This window comes from Zea mays, chromosome 1 (assembly GCF_902167145.1).
Source record: "Zea mays cultivar B73 chromosome 1, Zm-B73-REFERENCE-NAM-5.0, whole genome shotgun sequence".
Lineage (NCBI taxonomy): Eukaryota > Viridiplantae > Streptophyta > Magnoliopsida > Poales > Poaceae > Zea > Zea mays.
In genome coordinates this window covers 163,982,680-164,004,395 of record NC_050096.1, presented here as the reverse complement: position 1 = coordinate 164,004,395, position 21,716 = coordinate 163,982,680, and the positions used below count along the sequence as shown (strand labels likewise).

The following is a 21,716-nucleotide window of genomic DNA, read 5'->3' as shown; positions in this document are numbered from 1 at the left end:
GACATATTCACGTTAATTTGATAGGACCTAATAGGTTACCCTAGTTTTGTCTACCCTATACCTTGCTTACAAATGAACTATCGGATAGTATTTGCTAATGCTCTATGTGGTTTTGAGTGTTATGATACATATGAATCATGATCATACTTATTTCTGTCAATGGATTATTTACTGTTCATGATAAGATTGTTTTGATTAATTGGAACATGGAGCGACCACCTAGGAAAACAGTGCTACCATAAGGGTTGTATGAGACGCTCTTTACTGACTAATTAGGAAAGCTAGTGCAGGTCTACCTTACCCAAAAGGGGCAAGGGCGGTATGAGGAGATGCCGGCATAGGGAGGTTCTCGGGTCGATCATGCTGCGATGCTTTTCAGACGAGGGATTCCTATATCGCCCCTTCTCAAGAAATCGTAGCGGGTTTTCTGAATCTAGTGGAACTTTATAAAGGCCTCGTTGTGCTACCCTGCCTCGTCTCCTTGGTAGAGATGAATGGGATGAGACCCCTTGGCAAATGGGTAACAAGGCTTGTGGGTAAAGATGTGCAACCTCTGAAGAGTGGAAAACAGGTATATCAGTCGTGCTCACGGTCATGAGCGACTCGGACCCTCACATGAGTATCTTATGGAATTAAACATAACTTGTCATTTGCATTGCATTGGGAGATTTATTATTAATTGTGATCTCTTATTTAATTGGGTTGGTATACAATTATACTTAGTAACTGCTAATAAAATTTTAACCAACTTATTAAAAGCAATGCTCAACCTTAACCATTATTTGTTGATAAGCCTTACACTACACATGACCCCCAACCTAAGTGAGCTCATGCAAATTATTCCCCACACATGCTAAGCGATGAACGTATGTGAGCTCACTCTTGCTATAAACCCCCAGGTGAAGAGCAGGTGCCGCCAGAAGAGGACTACTACGACGAGTTCGATGAGATCTTGGTGTCGTCTCCCAGTGAACTGTTGGCACCAAGGAGATAGTCATCTAAGTTCGATTTATTCATTATCAGCTATTTTATAACACATTCTCATTATATAATAAAGTTTGTGAAATTTGTCTCTATACACTGAGTCATTGTATGTGTGGATTTCGATTTGGCGCACATATGAGATGCACCCAGGTTTCCCCTTAAAACCGGGTGTGACACATTGAAGGAAAATGGAGTCCCGGAGAAAGACAATGTGCTTCCACTGCAAGAATACTGTCATCCAAACCATTTGATTAGTATCATATTTTGATTGGTATCTTTTACATGTATTCTCCAATATTTGAATAGGTTGTCATTTTCATCTTATGCCCCCATGTTGCCATATTTGCATATGTTGTTAAATGTTTCATTTGATATCACTGGAATATTCTCTATCATTTATCTATGCATAGTTTTAGGGGGAGTTAGTCTATCCAGTCATGTCTTGTTTCCTTTTATATTCATGTGCTTTTCTTAAGTAGAGGGTTTTCCAACAAGGGGTGTATATCTTTTTCCTTGAAAGGGGGAGAATACTTTTCAATGTGGGGAGAACCTTCTTTTAGGGAGAGTAATTCTTTTTAGAGGGCAAGTCTTTTCAGTGTTTGATTCCAAAGGGGGAGAATTTTGTGGACCAAAGCAAACCAAAGTTACCAAATACCAAAAAACACCAAATTTTAATCTTTGATTCTTCCAATTGGTTATCTTATTGGTTTCGGACCTAAATAGGAAGTATGTGTATTATGGAGTTAGGGAGAGGCTTAAGTCTATAATCACACATTAGGGGACTAGATGCATATGCAAGAATGTGCTTAATTTCTAAATAACCTCATAATTATCAAATTCATATCTCATAAAACTTGCTTATGCATATGCATCCATAGCAAGTAGAGTGCATATTTCAATTTGGTATTCCATAATTGCTTTCTTTGGTTGTGTTGTCATCAATCACCAAAAAGGGAGAGATTGTAAGGAAAATATATCCTGGCCCATTTAACTAAGGGATTTGGAGTTTGATGAACAACATAACTAATGAACCAATGTTTCCCAAGTGTGTGTTTTGTAGTTCACAGGATGCGAAGTGGATTGGACTTTGGCCCTAGGGATGCAACACCTCAAAAGAAAACCTAAAAGACTCCTAGAAGACTTACAAATACTCAGCACAAGTCCAATACACAAGATCAAAAGAGCCTAAGAAAAGAAGATAGAAGATACAAGAAATGGGCTATTAGCTGGCATACCGGTGGCTCATCGTACCAGTCCGGTGTGCACCGAGCCGTGTTCGCAGAGAGCACTGCAATCGGCTCTCCGGCAGTTAACAGACTAGACTGTCCAGTGGTGCACAGGACCAAGGTCCAACGGTCAGCAACGACTAGTCACCAATGGTCACCTGATGTAGCTCGATCACCGAACGGTCCGGTGGTGCATCGGACCGGCTACAATGCTGACAGGAGAAAGGGCTAGCTGACGTGGAGCCCAGACCGGACGGTTCGGTGACGCACCAGACAATTCGGTGCACCCGTAGACAGAAAAGTCTATAGCCTTTCCAATGCCTAGAATTGAAGGGGATCTCTATACAAACCCCCTTAGCTAGCCCTTCAAAGTTGTTAGAGGACAAGAAATATATCCAAAGCATAGAGGCATATTTCCAAGAGCTCCATCACATAAGAGCTTAATAGAATCACTAGGTGATTAGCATAAGTACTTTGCGAAGTGCTTCGATTAGTTAGACCGCATTAGTGCTTGCTCTAGGTTTGTTCCTAGTTGTGTGAGTGAGGTTAGAAAACCCACAAACCCCTCGGCTATTGTGTGAACCGTTGTAATTGTACTGAGTGGGGCATCGTCTTGCAAGACCACATCAACCGCGATTGTGGTGCGACTGCCACCGTGTACGGAAGGGAATGAGGCCCATGGCATTTCGGCCAGAAGCTCGATAGTGAAGACAGTAGGGAGTATCAGAGAGGAGCCGGAAGCATAACACCACTTGCACATGGAGAAGGCTCGTGGCTCTCGATGGAGTTACTCGTCCATGGGTGCTTGGCCCTCACGTGGGCTACCCTTTGCGTAGGGGCACCAATGAAGATTAGTCAGGACCTTGTGTGGTTCTGGTTACCTTGGTAAAAATACCGGCGTCATCTACAGGAGTTTGCATCTCTACATTTGCTCTTCAGCTTCAGCATTTACATTCAAGAACTTAAGTTCCTTTATCTCTATTTCTAGTTAGATTTGTTAGGATTGGAACTTAGGTTGCAAAACTCATTTTGCGGTAGATATAGCAACACTTAGACAAAACCTAGTTTGCACATTCTAATTTGCTTATTTGCATAGTTTTATTCTAGGGATTTATTTGTGGCCTAGATTAGCTAATTTTTAGAAGCCTAATTTACCCCCTCTTAGGCATCTATGTTCCTTTCACAACCTTTTCATTGAACCACTAGGATGTGTGAAGGCTTAGAGGTCAGCATCGTAAACCGAGATCGAAAACACGATCGCAGGACGATAACTCTCTGATGGAGGAAAAATAGACAAAAGACCCTCTAAATAAGTCAATGACTCTTTCAAAGGCTCAATGGCTAGACTCATCGAGTTCGCTCATATGTCCTAAGTAGAAACAAAGCACATCGTAAAATGATAACAAACCTCCAAAGGAACGTTAAGCTCCTCTAGATGCTTGGGGGCTACTATTAGGGGAGAAAATCATAGGTATGACTTAATGTGGGATGAACCAAGATGATAAGTATTCAAGGAATTTGGATGCCATTACGACTTCATGAGGTTGGCCACATTTGAATTGACCACCGACCCACACGATTCTATAAAAAGGACGACACTGTCTCACAATTCTATCTCGCACAATATCGACCCTTAAGGGCTAGAGGGAACAAGCAACTTATCCCCAAAGTCCTCGCTTCGCCTGACCTCTGGCCCTTGATTGACAGAACCAAGAAACCATGTCTTAAAGCATCGCCTCGCCTGATCAAGGGGTCCGAAGTTTCACCTAACCCCATAGATCTAGAAATCTCGAAACTATACCACTTTGGCAACTACAGACGTGGAAGAAAGAGAGTCCAACTCTAACACAAGCATGTGGTACAAATGATGGCATAGGGTTGGTATGTCAGGGAGCAGGCATCACCTGTCACAACAACAACCCAGTTAAAGCTTGTTTTTGGTCAAATTCCTCAAATTTTAGTTTTGAAATCTTATTTAGAGGTTCTACTGGAGGATTTTCTGTAATAAAAATGTCTAAAAAAGCATTAGGTGTTTAGATTGATAGTATTTTCTTTGTGAAAATGTTTAAAAATGGCATCAAGAGTGTAGTAGAATAGTGCATCTGCAAGCACTATTCAGTAGGAACTATAATCTATTGTAAGGAAAATGGACCTTGTCTCATTTGGTTATGTGATTTTGGTGTTTGATGATCAATATAACATGTGGACTATTTTGTTTTCTAGTGTTTATGTTTATATTTTACAGGACGCAAAGTGGTTTTGGACTGAGGCATTGAGGGAGTAACACCTCAAAGAAGACATTGGAGGACTCATTGAATACTTACCAACATTAACCAAAGTCCAAGTCACAAGACAAGAAAAGCCCAAGTAAAGAGAATTTAAGAATTGAAGACTAGGTTGTATCTAGGTGCACCGGACTAGTTCGGTGTTGCACCAGACCGTGTGCATAGAGAGCACAACTTCGGCACACTATGCATGTTAGCACACCAAACCACTCCGGTGAGGCAATGGTGGAACACAAGATCGAGTGCGCAAAGAGCGCATTCTTTGGCATCTCGAGCCTAGCTCACTACACCAATCTGGTGAGGCACCGGTAGCGCACCAGACCAAAGGCTCAACGCTCGACCATGGCTAGCTCCAACAACTTTCTGATGTGGTGGTCACCATCAAGTCCAAACATGCACTGGATCTCTAGTGTGGTGCAGAGAATCTGTCATAGCAGCAATGTCAAGCTAACATGGAAGGGCACGGACCATCCTAATTTGGGCTTCGAGTTTGGTGTGACACAGAAAAGTCTGCTACCTTCAAACAGCTCTTTTGGCTTCAAGTTCTATATATACCCATCAAACCTGCCATTCTCAAGTGTGGAGAGATGATAAACATTGCTAAGTGCATAGAGACACCATTCCAAGGCTCCATACACCTAAGGGCTTGTTCGTTTTGGAGTGGATTGAGGGGGATTGGAGGGGATTAAATCCTCTCCTATACAAATTTGTATAGGAGGGGATTTAATCCCCTCCAATCCCCCTCAATCCACTCCAAAACGAACAAGCCCTAAGTGCTTAATAGAATCACTCAATGATTAGCGTAGGTGCTTTGCGAAGTGCTTAGTTTAGTTAGACAGCTTTATAGTGCTTGCACTAGGTTTGTTCCTATCTGATTGAGTGAGGTTAGACAACCCTCAACACCTTAGGCGTTATAATTGTAACAAGTGGGGCAAGAGTCTTGTGAGACCACATCAACCGTGTTTGTGGTGTGGCCCGCGCCTTGTACTGAAGGGGACGAGGCCCACAACCTTTTGGCTAGAACCTCGATAGTAAAGACGACAGGGAGCATCCGAGAGAGGCCAGAAGTGGAGCACCACTTTTGCGTGTAGAAGGCATGCAACTATCTACGAAGTTACCTGTCTTAGGTGCTTGGACCTTGCGTGGGCTTCTCTTACCGTAGGGCACAAACAAGGATTAGTAAGAACCTTGCACAGTTCTTGATACCTCGATAAAAATACCGACATGTCAACGAGAGTTTACATCTCTACCACTCTTAATCTTCTGCATTTATATTGCTTCCTTTTGTAGTGTTCTTTTCCATTCCGAGCTTAGTTATAGGCTAGTTGATAAAACTAGAACCTAGGTTGCATAACTTCATTTTATGGCAGAGATAGCAACATTTGGATAAAACCTTAGTTGCACTAGTTTACTTGGTTATCCGCATATGTTTTATTTAAGAGAATAATTATTGGCCTAGTTTAGAGTGCAAGAAATACAAGTCCTAATTCACCCCTCTCTTAGGGGGTCCATGTTCCTTTCATCTATCAATATTAAAGAATGCAATGATACTTTCTCCATCATTTAATAGAATGGTCTATGAAAAAAAACCATAAATTTGCAGTGTCCTAGGGTAAAAACATGTAGTAACAAAAATAGTGTCATCCTAACATTGCACAAATTTCATGTCCCCAAAGTACCAAATTGTACAAATGACAATGCACACTTTAATAATTTATAGCTATAAAATAATAATTAAGAGTTAATGAAGAACGATGGCAAACCTTGGCACAAGAATTACGAGCTTTGCTCCAATCAATGTGAACATAAGCCGAACTGTAGAGTTCATCCCTTAGTGCTAATATAGTTGGTGTAATGGGACCAACAAATTTTTTGCCATAAAGAAAAGCTATTGACATGTACATAATCCTGGTGAAGCACCAGAACCGCCCTGTGTACAAAAAACTCACTTCAGTACATTATCTCCATCATTGTCGTCTCTACTTACCATATGCGCAATTTGATAATAAATGAATAACAACAATAGTTCATTTCTTCACGGAACACATAACTCGTACAAGAAAAAAATACATGCCAAGGTCTAGCATTAATTTCATTCCTATAAATCTTATTAGTCCCTATTCCTAATGCATATATAAATAAAGGACTGAACCTTCATGTGACACCACAGGAGACAAGATCTTTTTCGGCGGTCAGAAGCCGCAAAAAATAAACTATATACCACCAAAAATAGCTTATTTCGGCGGCTTCTAGCCGCAAAAAAAATTAGCCGAAAATTTCAAAATATATATATATATATATATTGTTCGCTACCATTTATTTCAAGTTCTTAGTTCATGACACTCTGAACAAAATTTCACTTCACTCTCTCCTTTAACTACATAAATAAGCCACTTCACCAACCAATCACATTTTTCATTTCTTTCTCCTCAACTAAAGTTTATGTGTACATACAATTATAGTTCAGGGCATTTGTGATTATTACCGCTCTCTAGCCTTACAATTGTGATTTGACCCCTCATTTTTTAACTTTATGATTTTACATCTCCATTTTGAAAATGAATTAGCTTTGTAATACCCTTCTGATGTTACTTGTAGTTGATAGTGTCAAATCTGATGCGAAAAGACAAAAAATGCTCATGCAAACTATTTTGATTTTACCCCTCGCTATATTATGTAATTGTGATTTTACCCCAGTTGGGGTTGTGCCCGTACATAATAGGAGGGTAGTTCGGACCTTTCACCCATTTCTTTTCACATTTTGATTTTTTTAATCACTAATTCTGATTTTCACTAATGACATTTAGCGAGAGGGGAAAACAATAAATTCGTTTTGAAAACGCAGGGGTAAAATCACAAAGATGAAAAATAGAGGGTAAAATCACAATTGCAAGGGTAGCGAACGGTATAATCACAATTGTCCCTTATAGTTTTTAGGTTAATATGTAAGTACATATTTGTTACTATGAAATGCTTTCATATTTCTTTATCATCAATAGTCAAATAGATTTTAAAGGTATTCGCTTTCATAGGATACCATCCTACACTTGTATTTTAACTATATAGGTCTAGGGGAAGTTAATTATAGCACTCTAGCCACTCTCGGACTGGCGGTACTTGTGGCATCCCACCCACAAAAACTTGCCAGTTGGTCAGTCATCCCAACATTTCTCTAGGCCAAGCATGCTTGACCTAGAAGTTATTTCGAGATTGGCTTTCTGAAAAAGAAGGTGCACCTTGTTGGTATGAATTTACTATCAATCCTATTATGCCATGGGCTAGGATATTACATTAATAATATGAGTTTGTATTGTTGATACTAGCACTATTTCAAGCTTCTCAAGTGTGTAGTAGTTTCATTGTAAGAAACATTGAGTCCTAGAGTTAAGAATGAATCCTAATGTTACAAGACTTATTTCATATTCTTCAACTAGTATGACATATTCTATAAATTGGTCTCATGTCTACCTAAAAATATTGAATTGGTATCAATCTATGAATTAGTATCAATTTGTTCTATTTTAATTTGTATTTTTCTTATTTATTATTTATCCATGCATTATATCTAAACTCTCTTTTATGCTTAAATGTTGGTCTATGCATATGCTTTGTCACCTGCCATATGTATGCATATACTTAGGGAGAGCTTTGTCTATGTAATGTGAAAGTCAAATTTTGTGACCAATTCCATTCCACATACAAACGATAATAAAATCTAACCCTTCATTCTATGAGTCAGTGATTGATATCTTCCTCTTCGATGTTTGATTCCAGATAGGGAAAACTTGAGGGGACACAAATAAATCCAACCCATAATAAATACCAAAATCAAATTAAAAATATCAAGTATTTTTTGTATCTGGGAGAACATAATCAAAGTGGAGTTAGTCCTTGAAAGGGTGCATTATGGAGTTATTGTGGTTTAAGTCCATAATGCCACATAAGAGGGCATATTACATATGGTATGAGCAAGGTAAGAGTTATATAGATGTCTTGCATTGCATATATCAATTAACTTCAAATGACCTTGCTCTTGCATTGTATCCAAGCAAGTAGATATGTTGTAGTTGAATTTTCTATATATGGTACATATTATTTGCTTGCTTTTGTAGTGTTGTCATCAATGGCTAAAAAGGGGTAATTGTAAGGAAAATGGCACCTAACATGGACCATTAAGTTAATCTTGGTGTTTGATAGATAACATTGTGCCTATGCCATCATTAAAAATGTCTAGTGGATCATTGGAGACAACACTGCAATATAGGGGCACATTTAGAGGGGTTCTAGAGAGGAATTTCCATCACCTAAATTGTCCAATGCAAGGCACTAAATGAAATGGCTTATCTGTTGAAGCTCACAATAGGAACCCAAAGGTAGAACACTGTCACCAAAATTATCTATGTGCAGTAGAAATATTAAACCAGAGAAATGGGTAACAATCGACAAATGATCAAACATTCATACTCAACTAATAGTACGGTCATCGAAAATCTTCGATGGGTTCAACAAATTTCTGGTGTGAGTGCAAAATGTGTTGTGCATTACCTATTGACCAGTTTCTTAGTGGGGGCTATTATTACCCCCTTGTCCTTCTTGTTTATGATGTTTAAGAATAAGGAGTGTAACACTCTCTCAAGTGTTCTAGTCAGCATATTTGCTAAAGAGAAAAATATGTGAGGTTCTTAGAATAGTTAGATCACCATTTATGCACTTTCTTTAGGTTTAGGCCTAATGTTTTGTGAGGTTCCCATACCTCTTACTCAATCGGTACTTGTGTACATCATTTTTATACTAAGAGGGACTTGCAGTCTTCCAAAACCACAACAACTGTGTTTATGGTACGATTGTCACTGTGTACTAAAGGGAACGGGGATCACATTGATTTGGCCAGAAGCTCTATAATGATGACGATAGTGTGAGGTCTGGGAGAGGCCATTTTGGGGACCCACTTATTAGTGGAAAAGACCTAGTGGCAACCCTCAGAGTTACCTAACTGTGAGCTTGTCTCTTGTAGAGGCTTCTTTGAGATGAGATTCAATAAGGACTAGCGAAAGCATGAACTTATCAATACCAATAATGGAGTCATCGAGGAGAGTTTGTATCTGTATCTTAATTAAGCTTTCACATTTATATTTTGTACCTTGGTTGTGTGCATACTATTCTAGTTTAGCATGCTAGCCCAGTTGATGGAATCCAAAACTAGGTTGCATACCCTTTTGCAAGTTATAGCCCAACCCTAGAAGTATATCTAAATAAATTACTTTCTTACATAGGTTTAATTAAGTCAAATTTAGATGTTATAGTTTACAGTAGGATTTCATAAAACCTAATTAACACCCCTCTCTAGGTGTCCTGGTCCCAACAGACACCTTTGAGAATAATTTTAGAGCAGGTTGCTTAAGTCATCCTTATCGGCAAACGATTTTGTTAGTGATGCCTTCAAAAAATGTCGATAAAAATCATTTTACACCAAATGTTAGGAAGGAATATCTCTCTTATTGCTATCAACAACAGATACATACACACAGTGGGATTGTATTGAAGGCCAGTGTCGCACTAGTAAAAAAGAGCTCTAAGCATGCGGTGGGATTTAATTTTTACCGGCGGTTTCAGTTATCAAGTGCCAGTGGTATTTCTAGTGTGGTTTCTTAAGAAAACCGCCTGTAGAAATCATATTTATATAGACAGTTTCTTAATAAAACGACCACTAGAAATCTATGATTTCTTTAGGCGATTTTCTTAAGGAACCGCCTGTAGGTTCTCTTAAGAAACAGTCACTAAAAATCATTTTTATCCTAAATTTTTTGAGTTTTTTAAATGACCTTGTATGAAAAACCACCAACATAAAAGTTGTAGATCTCTACAAGTTATAAAACTTTATAGTTTACAACGTTTTTATTTGAAATCATTTCGGCTCTCAAAAATGCATCTAAATTTGTAAAATTTAAAATGCAAATTTTGCAAACGACCTTGGATGGGAAAGTACCAAAATAAAAGTTGTAGAGCTTCAAAAGTTATGAAACTTTGTAGTTGACAACTTTTTTATTTGAATTCGTTTACAGCCTCAAATAGTCAATTTATACTCTTATTGTTCTAATATGCGGGCAACAAAACTGCAATATATATAAAAAGTAAGTGATAGGTGAGTGGTATAGGGTACTACTCGTGAGGGTGAGGTTAGGGGTTGGATTCTGACCGACTGAGTAGCATGAGAATTTTGCGCAAAAAATGACGAAGACTGGCGAGGCCTCCCCCAATTAAAATATTTTTTTGCTATTTTTGAAACACATTTTATGTTTTCTGAAAAATATTTTCACTGACGGTTTTATGACCTCGACAGCCAGTGGAAATCAATTTCCGCTGGCGATTCTCAGTTACCCGCCTGTACAAATGACGAGAATTTTGCGCGAAAAATGCCGCAACTTGCGACTTCGACAGAAACGGGCGAGGCCTCCCCTAATTAATTTTTTTTGCTAATTTTGAAACACATATGTTTCCTAGAAAATATTTTCACTCATGGTTTTGTTACATCGAGTGCAAGTGGAAATTGATTTCCACTAGCGATTTTCTTAGCTCAACCGCTAGTGGAAATCGATTCCACTGGCGGTTCTCATTTACCCGCCTATACAAATAATCGTTTCTACTGGCCCATAGCACTGACGGTTCTAAAAAAACACCAGTGCAAATAGGTTCACAACCGCCTCTATAGAGCTTCTTTGTACTAGTGTCGGAGAGTATGTGGTAGGATCACCCTGACTACAGAGGTTATAGGTGTGGCTACTGGGATGAGGTTTGGAGGAAGAGGGTCATGCAGGAGCCGTGCTAGTGCTCAGAGGAGGGCTCCATGCCCGACGGTGATAGAGGACAGGATGGAGGCAAGTACAATCTCTTTTCTTAGATTAACCTTGTTTAAACATTCTGATTACAAAAGTGGGACTTATATCTCATCCCTTCTAGCATAACAAACTCCCTTAATAAAAACTCTATCTAATCTTTATCTTTAATCTAACAAACTCTATCTTTATTCAAAAGCAATAATCTATCTTCCTGGATAGCTGATGTCAGCCTCTTAGTGGGCCTAACCTAGGGGCCGCTTAGCCCTTCTTCCATAGGGTTTGCCCATCATAACATCTCTCCATCCCCTCCACGAACAACTCGTCCTTGAGCTGGAACTGGGGGTAAGAGGTCTTGAACTCCTGTAGCGGCTCCCAAGAAGCATCAGTGGGCTGTAAGCCGCACCATTGAACTAGAACATGTTATTCACCTCACCGGAGTTGTGCCTTGAGTACCTTTTCTAGGAATGGCAGAAGCTGACCATTTTCCATCGCTGGTAGGGTAGGAGGTAGTACAGGGGAGGCCCTCCGTATGGCTTGAGAAGACCCACATGGAAGCCATCATAGATGCGCGCTCCAGGTAGAAGTTCCAGACGATAGACGACGTTGCCAATTCGTTCCATGACATGAAAAGGACTAGAATAACATGGTCCCAACTTTCCTTTAGGACTATTGATCTGAGAGTGAGCCTAAAGATTGAGCAAATGGAGCCAAACACAGTCATCCATAGAGAATTCTAGATCTCGATAACGACCATCATAAAAGCTCCGAGGGTGCTCCTATGCCTGAAGCAATCTATCCCTGACCTCAAAAAGAAATAAGTCGCATTCTTGGAGCATTTCATCAACTGCCTGATTAAAGTTGTGCCCAGCTAATAGAAAAGCAGGGCTAGTTGGTCTCTGCCATATACCACTCTAAATGGGGTAGTTTGTAAAGATGAATGATAAGATGTGTTGTAACATTATTTTGCCTAGGGTGGCCACTCAACCCATGCTCGGGGACGAACTCCTATAAGGCATATGAGATACATGGCATTAGTTTTATTGACCACTTTAGATTGACCATCTGTCTATGGATGGAACGCTTTGCTCATTTGAAGTTTTACCCTAGACAATTTGAACAAATCATGCCAAATATTCCCTATGAAGACAGGGTCCCGGTTACTGACTATGGACATTGGAAATCCATGTAGTCGGACTACTCCTTCAAAGAAAGATCGTGCCACTATCATTGCTACATAAGGATGACTTAAAGCGATAAAGTGAGAATATTTGGAAAACCGATCAACAACTGTGAGAATAACTGACTTGCCATGTACTTTAGGGAGCCCCTCTATGAAGTCCATTGATATGTCAGACCAAATCTAGCGGTAGCTGCAGTCCTGTAGGATGTATGGCTTTCTCTTTTTCTGTTGGAAGACTGCACAAGAGTGCACCCAATCGCATACCTAAGCCACATCCTGATTGATATATAAATCTACACTGAGGCGTTGAAGGGTCTTTTGGATACCATTATGCCCTGCTGCATGTGATGTGCTAAGAATGGCAGGCAAAAGTGAGGAAGTGGTTGGTACAAACAATCTGTGACCTTGGAGAATGAGACCATCCCTCACCTGCCATGGGGGTAGTCAAGGTACCCTCCTTGATCTGATTGTAGAGATGCTCATAGTCTAGATCAGAGGCGCATTCTTGGCACATATCATCATATAACTGGAAGTTGGAGCTGGACATTGTATTGAGCATGCCCTCTGCTGTGTTGTGACGAGACAGGCGTATGGAACTGTGTTTAAGCAACCCACCTTTATTCTACATTGAAATCAAATCCAAACAATTTGCTGACCCACTGTTGTTGAGGTACTGTTGAAATATTTAATCAAGCATGAACTTTAGACTATAGTGATCTGTGCACACCACAAATAGTCGACCTCAGAGCTAAGGTCGCCAATGACGAACGACATGGACCAAGCAATGAGCTCGCGTTCATATGTGGCGAGCTTCACATGCCTTGATGCTAACAGTCTACTGAAGAAAACCACCGAGCCCGCTCCATGATGCAGCATAGCCCCAAAGTCTGATCTCGAAGCATCGCAATCAACCATGAAAAGTTGTTCAAAATTGGGTAATAGTAGAACCGACAGGGCCTGTTTGAGATCCCAAAATGTTGTATCAGTTGTGACCCTCACTTGAACCCTCCTTCTCCAGTAATGCGGTCAATGGTGCTACAATTGTCTCAAAATTCTTAATGAACTTTCTATAGTATCATGCCAATCTCAGAAACCCACAAAGTCCCCATGGGGATTTAGGGATTAGCTATGAAGTGACTGCTTCTACCTTGCTAGTGTCCATTGCTACCCCTTCTTCTCAAATGACATGGCCTAAGTAAACAAGCGATGTGGCCCCAAAAGAACACTTGGACTGCTTCACAAAGAGATGATGTATGTGCAATGTTTCCAACACCGCTTGACATGTCAGTGGTGATTAGACAAAGATGTATTGTAGATGAGAATGTCATCAAAGAATACTAGGACACAACAGCGTAGGAAAGGACCTAGAACATCATTCATTAAAGCTTTAAAGGTTGCTGGTCATTGGATAGTCCAAATGGCATAACAAGGAATTCAATGTGGTCGTGATGTGTCCAAAAGGCTGTTTTGTGAATATCATCTAGATGGACACGCACCTGGTGTTAACCCAGGGATCGAGTTTGGTGAAGAACCATGACCCGTTGAGTTCATCCAGGAGCTCATCAACCACTAATATGGGGTATTTTTCTTTTACAATGTGCTCATGAAATTATATGATATGTAATCAATGCAGAATCGACAAGAGTTATCTGCATTTTTAACTAGTAAGACCGGGGTCGAAAATGCAGATGTGCTTTGTCGGATTGTGCCCTATTGCAGCTTGGATGCACAATATGCTTCAAGTTCATCCTTCTAGAGCTAGGGCATCTATAAGGCCATACAACAATAGGTGCACTTCGTGGAATCATGTGAATACAGTGGTCGCATCCCCTTGCTAGAGGAAGACTGATGGGGGTTGCAAACACATCTGCAAATTGTTGGAGAAGAGAATCCATCATGGGTGTTGGATCTGCTTGTGATACTCGTGCTGACCGAGGCATGTTTCTGCATGGGGCGCCCATCCCTTTCCATAGGATCCGGCTGCCATTTCTCTAGAATGCTAAACACATACCATCGAGGTCCCAAAGAATAGATCTCAATGTCTGAAGGAACTCCACTCCCAGGATGATGTCAAAGGAGTCCAGGGGCATGCATAGGCGTCCATTGAGAAGACCTCTAGGCCTACTAAGATGTGGAGATTGTTTGCAATGCCTCTGCAACTGACCTTGTCACCTTGGCTGCAGTAACTCGTCCTCGGCATGAACAGAATTCGAGGTGCAGAGATAGGGCAGTCTCTTGATCGACAAAATTATGTGTGGATCCGGTATCCAGAAGGGTTATGACGTGCTAGTCCTTAAGTTATACTCTAATCTACATAGTGTCCTTAGATCTAATGCGACTTAAAGCGTGTAGCAATAAGATTGGTTCAGGATCCTTAGGTGGGGTATCTTCTTCTTTAGTCGTGTCATCCTCGAAGTCCGTTAATTCTAGATAAAACAATCGAGGACACCGGTGACCGTGGACATATTTCTCATCATAATTATAGCAAAGCCCTTGGCACCTCGGTTTGGCCATTTCACCAAGAGTCAATTTCTTGAACGGTCTATGTGGTGTTGTCTTGGGTGCAGCTGGTGGCATTGGTTGTTGGGTTGTCACTGGCACTAGAATTTATGGTCGTTGCGACTTATTGGGGGTTATGTGGGTTGGCTGTCGAGCGCCTGAGCTCACCTTTCATATGCTCTTGCCAAGCTCAAGGCATGATTGGGATTTCGTGGTGCCATGAGTTCTACATTAATCTTTATACGCTCTGGAAGTCCTGTCGTGAATAGTTGTACCTTATGTTCCAAAGTGAGTGGCGTTGTGTGGGCAAGCAGATCCCAAAATCTTTCCTGATAGTCATCCACCGTTGTGCGAAACGAAAGCCTTGCAATTCTCTAAGGGGATTGCTGCAAAGTGGTGGTACAAAATGGAGTTGGCAGAGCTGCTTGAAACGCCTCACGACAGTGGTGGTTCATCGCGCTAGCTATACCAAGTCCGGGTGACTCCTATTATGTGATACGAAGCCAACCAGACCTTTTCTTCTTCCAACGTTTGCTGGCCCTCGAACAATTGTTCACGCCAGTTTAACTAGTGAATGTGTTCTTCCTTGCCTTCAAAGGTTGCGAACTCCAATCGGTGGAAATGAGGGATACTAGCTGATGAAGGTGGAGAGGGCGCACTGGCCATGGGATGTGGTACCAGTGGTAATGAAGGATGGGCGATGGGGATTTCGGTAATGGATGTAGGTGGAGCGAAAGCGATGAGGTGGTGCACCGTGGCTAGCGGCGTCATGGATGTGGTGAAAGCGGATGGGGTGGGCAGCGGAGGGATGTTTACCTCAGTCCTTGCCATGGACGGAGGTAGCCCGCAGTCTCCGGGAATGGCATAGGGGCATCTAGACGGGGGCACGGAGGATCCCGCTGTGGATTCCAATGTGGTGATCCGAGACGACATTGATGACATTTGGGTGGCGAAATCTCCAAGCTGGCACTGGACTACAAAAATTGAATAGCTAGGGGATTCCGCCCCCATAGATCGTCTCCATTATTCTGTTCACCAAATCAGCCTGCCTGGTCTAGGGGGTGTTTAACCCTTCTTCCATAGGGTATGCTCGGCCCGTCATAATAGTATATGTGAGTTTGAATCCTAGAAAACTCACACGCATAGAATGATAGAAAATTGTCTGACTGGTGACTCACAACATGTATCGGTTGGGTTCTTTGATGGTGCGGCAATTTGTTTTCTATTTTATGCTTTTGTTAATGAAATCGTTTCTACTAGAGGTTAGTTTGTGGAAATCTGTCGACACTGACGGTTGGAGACTAAGGATGGCCCGCCGTTAATGCAAAATACTCTGCTTTCACTTAGGCCACGTTTGTTTCGTTGGAATTGAATTCCATTTTAATAATTATAATTTAGACAAAACTAATTAAGTTCATATATTTATATATGTAATATATTAGTATATTATCCTAAATCATAAGAGAGATAGTTATATACTACATTTATGTTATAGCGAAGAAAGTAGAAGAGTGTGCTATAAGTTGTACATTGGAAAAATAGTATGTAAATCTATAGAATCAATTTCTATTTCTCACCTCATGAATTTGAGATAGACTTATATGATAACTTTGGAAAGTGGTGGAATGTCACATTCTAAAAAATAGTCTATTCGATTAATAAGATTTCAATTCCTCAAAATGAAAGGAAATAAACGGAGCGTTAGTGATGTGTTTAAAGAATAAGGTATGATTTCATCAATCACGCCACAAATGTCAGATCGATCAACATATATATAATTAATGGAAGAATGAAAAGCACAACTATTACTACAGTACAGTGAGATGAAAAATTGGATCCTGTGTTTTATTGTTGCACAGTATAGTGAGATGAAAAATTGGCCGACACTAAAACAGATTTTGCTGTAGTCAATGGGATATTATGGTGGAAATAAGAAAAGAATATACCTGGGTGAATTGGGAGGAAACGTGGAACCAGCCATAGTTCAGGCACAACTGGATTATTGCCACGCCAGTCATATACACCAATAACCTTCAGTTAATTAACAAAATACGGAAGCATGCATCAACAATAGTTACCACACCTTGCTGCTATCTTTTCTATTTGATGTAATTAAAACATTATCTAACCTATTCTATAATTAATATACTCCTTCCATCGCACACTATAGCTTGTCTAGGGAACAGCTAAATTATACAGATCTTGATGGATAATTATTCAGACTATATATGATAAATCCAAGACATAAAACTTGTATAGTTTAGAGCTAGTCTGGGAACACTATTTTTTAAGGGATTTCAATTTTTACGAGAGAAGAGTAACCCTGAAACCTACGAATAGGAAACTGTCTTTACTTGAAACCGTAAGCAGCAAACCTATGCCAAGGTCACTCATCTTTCCTAAAGACGTTGACTACGACTCTAGATTAGATCTGGTGAATCACCGGTACCTCTAGGTATGGAGATCCTTCGACAAGTTCTTCTTCCCCATTGGCCATTTCCTTGAGAAAATGAAAATCCCTTGAGAAAATAAGGTTCCCAAACTAGCCCTTATATTGATACTAGTCGATTGTCCGTGCGTTGCGACGACTTACAACAATACCCACGTAAACTATCTATTAAAAAAAATTCAATATTTTTATTGATTGTCTCCGTATAATATATTTTTTGATTTGGCTAACTGATGTAATTGTTTACTCCATGCAAATATGTCTTAGTACAACACAGTCAATTAAGTGAGCGATTAGAAGAGAGTTCACAACGATTGACTGAATGAACAGAGATTATAAAATGACATAATTTCATCATACAGAGACCAAATAAGAGAAAGTTTATGAGATCAAGTTTATAAAATAAGTCTCATGAAGTCAAACTTATAAAAAAGATAGATCAAAATATGGAGTGATTGCTAAAGTCAGGCATAAATAAAAACTGGATGCGCTCCATATAAATTATGCAACTTCGTAGCAATTACTAACGTTTAAAACCAACAAATAACCTTTCATTTTACTGTCAGTGTGACAAATCATTGCTGCTTCATCCAATTCAGCAACCTCAAACATCATGTAGTCCATTGCGCCAATGTGGTCTCAGAAACGACCTAATGCTTGCAAGAGCAAAGAATGTCGTGTCATGCTTGGGCTGTAGCCTCGGTCCGTAGTGCTGGCCCGACCCGACACGATTATTTTTTTATTTTAGAAAAAACGTATATACATATATACAATTTATATTCAATATTAAAAACATCTTAGCGTGATGTTCTACTGGTTAGACAGTTTCACCCAGTGTCTCCTGCCCTTCTTCCATCAGGGCATGGGTTCAAACCCCACCTCCTGCACCGTTTTTAACATTTTACGCTAATTTGATTAAATGGATCGACGGGCTAACGGGCTGGCCCGACACAGTTAGCAGGCAGGCCGGCATGACGTGCCTGTGCCATAGTTGTGGCCCGCGTGCATCTAGCCCGTGTCGGACGTCGTTTGGCATCTATAGACGTGCAGCGGATAAAATGACGCATGACGACCGTTGAAACTGGTGCTTTAAGTATAGTATAGATATAGATATACAGCTTAATTAGACCACCGGACATTGGCTCCTCACCGTCGCAAATTACCTATTTCCGACGATTTAAACCTTATCTCCAACAACAACGGTCCATTGGCCTTAAGCTTGGTCTTATATAGTGTTTGGGTATTTAGCAAAGGGAAACAGAGCGAGAGAAATTAACAGTCAAAATACATTATGTTTGACCATTTCTTCGTTAAAATATGCTTATTATTATTATTATTATTTTTAATATTAATATTATTATTATTATTATTATTATTATTATTATTATTATTATTATTATTATTGAGTTGTATGTGTCGATCGGTTCCACTAAAAATCTCAAGATGGTGAAAAGATAAACAGTTCACCTATAGGAAATGTGGCATCTTATTAAATGGAAAATCAAACTTGGACAAAACTCCCATTGAAAATTATACGTGAGAAACAAGGTAGAAGGAGATCTAAGGCGTGTCGAGCAGGTCGTGCATATGGCCATATAGAACTCTAACGATAGAAGTACTGTTTACACGGTCAAGTTTAAAATAGGAGGTAAGATAAGAGAGGCCTAATATAATAGGTAAAAATTGGAGACATAAAACATATGATATCTTTTGAAGAAATTGCCTATTAAAAATATGTTTGTTTGTATAACCGAACAATGTGGGTGCTAATGGATCACGATCCAAATATTTCTTCACGGTTCGCAAGAGTGTTTTAGTTTAAAAATAAATAGAAATAGTGTCCGATCCATATACGACATGACCCATTTTATAGTGTAAAATTTAGATACTCGTTACCACCGCTACCTCACAATGAAAACTATCTTAGTTTCTAAGACGGCACTGTCCAGGAACTGATAGAATAACACAAATATACAAAAGCTTTCATGCTATATACTCCTATGTTTTTTATTTGTCATGTTTTAGTTTAAAAATAAACTAATGGGACGACAAATATTCAAGAAAAGCGGTAGTATTATTTACTGTACGCGTACGTGTGAGCCATGCATACCGAGAGTAGTATCTTTGCCCACTGCGGTGCTGCAGTTGCAGTTCCATGGGATAGGATCCATGCTCGACCTTTAGCTAGCCCATCGTTCTCCTCCTGCTGCACCTCACCCAGAAGTCTCAAGCTGGTGTAGTTTAAGCACGTGGAAAACATGGCGCTCTCGTCTATGACATTTAAGCCCCATCCTCCGTCCTCGTTCTAATGATCAATCAACCAATGAGCGTCGTACGTTCTTCTTATATAAGTTAGCAATAAAAAAGTGCTTTTCATATGTACCTGATGGTTGTAGATATGGCGGCAGATCTCACGTCTATGCTCTTTCGATAGGACAGCATCGACCGTGCCTGTGATGTGCAGTGCGAAAATCTGAAAAAACAAATTAAAACAGTTCAGGAGCCTACAACTGAGCAAAATGCAAGCTAGCTCAAGTGCTTGTCGACGACGAAACACACAGGAAATTATATTATTATATTAAATAAATACGGACCCAGAACGGCATGAGGTACATAACCCCACTGTAATCACCAGGCCAGTGGCCATCTTCAGCTTGGAGAGCAGCCATGCAACCCAGCGCTCGCCTCAGCGACTCCCGCAACCTCTCCTCCGTCACCGGCACCTCGTCGCCATCCTCCTCCTCTATCTTGGTGGCCGCAGGCAGATCCGCATGCACATATTTTTGTCCAGCGAACTGCTTGCATATGCATGCGTCATACATCATATCACACTACTAATACCCAAGCTCAACAACATTATATATGTTCTAACAAAGTACTACCTCCAATTTTATCCATTTGTCACCATGTATGTAGTTTAAATTTGTACATGTTAACAAGCGACAAATAAAAAAAAACACATACCTGCATACGCATTAGGAGGTCCTGCGATTCCCTCCTTCGGAAGCGGTTCTCTGTGAACGCCCGGCGAAGCTGCTCCACCTTGCTGCGCTCCTCGTCGGTGCCGGCGACCGGGTCGTACTCCCAAACCTGCCGGCCATGGAAGTCGCTCGCCGTCTGCATCCATGGCCCTCCTCCCTCTCCGATCTTTAGCCTCCACATGCTCCTCCGATCCACGCCTACTGCGCACGCCCCCCAGTGCAATGCAATGAAACCTTCTGCTCAACGCTTTTTATTGCCGTCTACTTTTATCTACACTAGTAGGAAAAAAAAGCTTAATTAAAGTTTATGGAGTCATCTAATTTTTACTCAGTTGGTTGCAATATATGGATAACAAAACTATAGTCTAGTTACAAATGATGTTATAGGCGAAGTGGTAGAGTAGGGTACACGTGAGGGTAAGGTCGGGGGTTTGATTCCTATAGACCGCGTAGCACGCGAATTATGTGCAAAAAATGTCCCGACTTATTCGTCGAGCGGGTGAGGTGGTTGGATGCCTCTGCCTCTCCTAAATAAAATGAATCCTTTTGATGTTTTTTAAACCCGTTTTATATTTCCTGGAAATAATTTTCACTGGTTGTTTTATTACGCTGACCACCAATAGAAATCGATTTTCACTGGCAGTCCTCAGTTACCCGCCTGTAAAAATGATAATTTCTACTGACCCCTAACACTGGCGGTTCTAAAAAACGACAATGTAAATAGGTCCACAACCGCCACTATAAAGATTCTGTGTACTAGTGCGGGTCGTACTCCCAAACCTGTCGGCCATGGAAGTTGCTCGTCGTCTGCATCCATGGCCCTCCTCCTTCTCCGATCTTTAACCTCCACATGCTCCTCTGATCCACGCCTACCACGTGCCCCCAAGTGCAATGCAAATGAAACCTTCTTCTGCACAAGCTTCAACGGTTTATTGTATTTTTCACGAGAGTCGAACAATGTAGTCAGGGTGGTAACATAAAGTCATCATATCCGAGATCAAGGGACTGTCTGTCGACGTTGCATACATGCTCTACATAGGTGCATAACTAGGTGGAGGTGTCCATGATACTGGTGGCTTTGATTGTGGATTTTGAATCAGTTGGACATCCCGAGCCGATTTATTTGGCCTTATCTCTTGAGATGAACCATTTTCTTTCGCTTTCGCTTGTCTCTCTCGGGTAGGTGAATGAGGTCGCTTCGCTGAGCAGTCACGTGGAACGACCTTTTTGTCGACATACTTAGAAAGAAGTTGATCAAAAGTAGAGTCGACTTCAA

The 21,716-nt window shown here is 40.6% G+C and overlaps 1 protein-coding gene across 1 annotated transcript in view; it reads right to left on the bottom strand.

The window, feature by feature from the left end:
• LOC103640480 (achilleol B synthase) overlaps positions 1-20,773 on the bottom strand; it is a 75,829-nt gene extending 55,056 nt beyond the window's left edge. The window contains exons 1-6 of the mRNA XM_008663047.3: positions 20,424-20,773; positions 20,054-20,254; positions 19,843-19,932; positions 19,570-19,764; positions 16,957-17,041; positions 6,259-6,425 (exon numbers count right to left, since the gene is read on the bottom strand). Of these exons, the coding sequence (XP_008661269.1) occupies positions 6,259-6,425; positions 16,957-17,041; positions 19,570-19,764; positions 19,843-19,932; positions 20,054-20,254; positions 20,424-20,621 (936 nt within the window). The 5' untranslated portion in view covers positions 20,622-20,773. The remainder of the gene's footprint in view (positions 1-6,258; positions 6,426-16,956; positions 17,042-19,569; positions 19,765-19,842; positions 19,933-20,053; positions 20,255-20,423) is intronic.
• Positions 20,774-21,716: the final 943 nt, after the last annotated feature.